Genomic DNA, 2,322 nt, shown 5'->3' with positions numbered 1-2,322 from the left:
ACAACTGGGACCTTGTATGGGGCACGGGTTGGGAGCGTAATAAGGCAACTTTGAACACACAGTCCACCAGGTAGCGATGAGGTGGGGTGCTCAATCACGGCCCACTGGCCTGCAGATGGAATGTCTATCTTGGCGAAGCCTTCCAAAACGATAGTTTGACCAACGGAGACTAAAATTGGAGTCTGGCTCAGCAACCTCACAGCTCTGGCACAACCCACTTGGCTGTGCTGATGGTTCAGTTGCAGGAGCTTCAGGACTGCACAGTAGCCTTGGGCAGCTGGCTGGAAGTCGGGAACATCACTGGCGAGATACTGCTCGTATAGTAGTTCTAGTGTGTTCATGCCGATCAAAACTGGCGAAGGACAATCAGAATGGGCATCCGGCACAACCAGAGCTAGGGTTGGAATGTTGAACTCTGCTCCAAGAAAATCTTTAGGAAATGTGATCATCATTTCGACGTAGCCCAGGTACGGCACTGCCTGACCGGCTGCCCCCTCCACCTGAAGTAAGTTATAAAGTGGCTTAACCGGTTGTTCACTAAGGATCTGATTATAAAATGAGACTGGAACTGTAGTCACCTGTGAGCCCGTATCCAGGAGACAATGGTGACTTTGTCCTGCAACATGGATGACGGAGGAGCACTTTGAGCCCACCAGTCCTTTTGGAAGACAGATAGGAGTCTTCTTCTTGGACTGTAACGCCTCAGCAGACTTAACGGTCGTCGTCTTCTCTTTCTTGGGACGGATTTGATCCCCCTTGGCTCCTGTCTGCCCCACAACAGGAACCGGACTTAGTTTAAATGGCTGGTGGAGGGGTTTTGTTTTCTGGCAAACTGTTTCCTCTTATGAGCAACGAGAGCGGAATTTGGCTCATTTTCACATTGAGGCCGGATGTGTCCATCTTCGCCACACCAGAAGCAGTAACGAGGCTTTGGCTGGGGGAAGGCAGGTCGACGTGATGGCTGGACAGTGACTTTCCCTTTGACTTGCTTACTGCATGGCGGAGGCTTGAAGGCGGCATTTGGCTGGCTAGATGTTAACTTTGCAAGCTGGCGCTGGACATCAGCTAGTTGAGCGGCCAGTTGCTGAGTAAAGTTGGTCAATGCAGCAACAGCGTCTCCACCTTCAGCATCAGCATTTCTGGCGTGCAGGCCCAAGATGTTGCTTCATCCGCACAGTTTTAGCAGCTTCCCGATCCTCTTCTGTGCGTAACAGGAGTAGCAACTGTGCGAAAGGAGGTGGTTGAGTCTTCTTCTGCTTAAGCTGGAGCTCAGCTATCAGGGTGTTATCCCAGCATCCTCGACAGAACTGGTTTAACAAATGTCGGTTTATATCAGACTCGATGACTCCTCCCCTCTTCAAAGCAGAGTTCAGGGCAACCTGGAGCCGTTGGAGATAAGCAGAAGCCTTCTCACCAGCATCCTGAACCGTGTCCATGAATTTAGCAAACAGTTCGTCTCCGTCCTGAACAGTTCCGTATGCAGAATCAAGAGTATCCAAATACTCTGCAGGCATTGTATCAAACCTCAGGTGCTTCACCACATCTGCTGCGGGAGGAAGAAGACTCTCCACTATCCTCCTGGAGCGCTGGAGATCTGACACAGATGGATCGCTCATCATCAGGTCCACGCCTGTCCTCCAGGTCTCATAGTCAGACTCATGGTTAGGTCTGGGCAGTCGTCCTGAGAATGCTCTGAGCCGCTGATATACTACTCCCTCCTCGTTCTTCATAATGTGTTCCACCACATGTCGCTGGATCCCCGGCGGATTTATATCGCTACTGGAAAGTTTGAGCTTAGGCCCAGATGCAGATGGCTCCGTCTCTGGTGGCAGTGCATTGGGCTCTGCATTGGCCGGTTCTTCGTCACCAGGAGCAGTCGGGTGAAGATCTGCGATGAACAGTCCAATCTGAGTCATCATTGATTTAAGAACTTCTGTATAATCGACACCGGAGAGTTTAGCAGTGTTTCGCAAATCAGAGAGGTACGATTTTGTAGTAGCTTTAGCAACATGATCAGTATAAACCGTAGAGAGTTCAGAAATATGACAAGTATCGGTCTTCTTAGCAGTAACAAAAGTGTAGGGTAATATTGGACGCAAAGCTTCCAAAGCAGCACCGCTTGTGAATTCAACTACAAGAGCGCAATCAAATTCAGACTGAGGTTCCGAAATAACTACATGCTTATTAATTGAACCATATTGTTTCAAGAAGTCAATAATTTCATCCTCTACTGTCTCTGTTATGCCCTCAACCAACACAGCATTTGGAATTGTGATGCCCTTTTCCAAAAATACATCAATTTTTTCCTTTGTGGGTTTCAAA

General features: G+C 49.0%; 1 protein-coding gene across 1 annotated transcript; it reads right to left on the bottom strand.

Moving 5' to 3' along the window:
• Nucleotides 1–1,130: 1,130 nt before the first annotated feature.
• On the bottom strand, nt 1,131–1,916 carry LOC117391440 (paraneoplastic antigen Ma1 homolog). The gene has a single exon (XM_033989254.1). The coding sequence runs from the start codon at nt 1,914–1,916 to the stop codon at nt 1,131–1,133; it is 786 nt and encodes a 261-aa protein (XP_033845145.1).
• Nucleotides 1,917–2,322: the final 406 nt, after the last annotated feature.

Source organism: Periophthalmus magnuspinnatus, chromosome 23 (genome assembly GCF_009829125.3).
Source record: "Periophthalmus magnuspinnatus isolate fPerMag1 chromosome 23, fPerMag1.2.pri, whole genome shotgun sequence".
Classification (NCBI taxonomy): domain Eukaryota; kingdom Metazoa; phylum Chordata; class Actinopteri; order Gobiiformes; family Gobiidae; genus Periophthalmus; species Periophthalmus magnuspinnatus.
The sequence above is the reverse complement of the archived record's forward strand: the minus strand, read 5'-3'. Positions and strand labels throughout refer to the sequence as shown.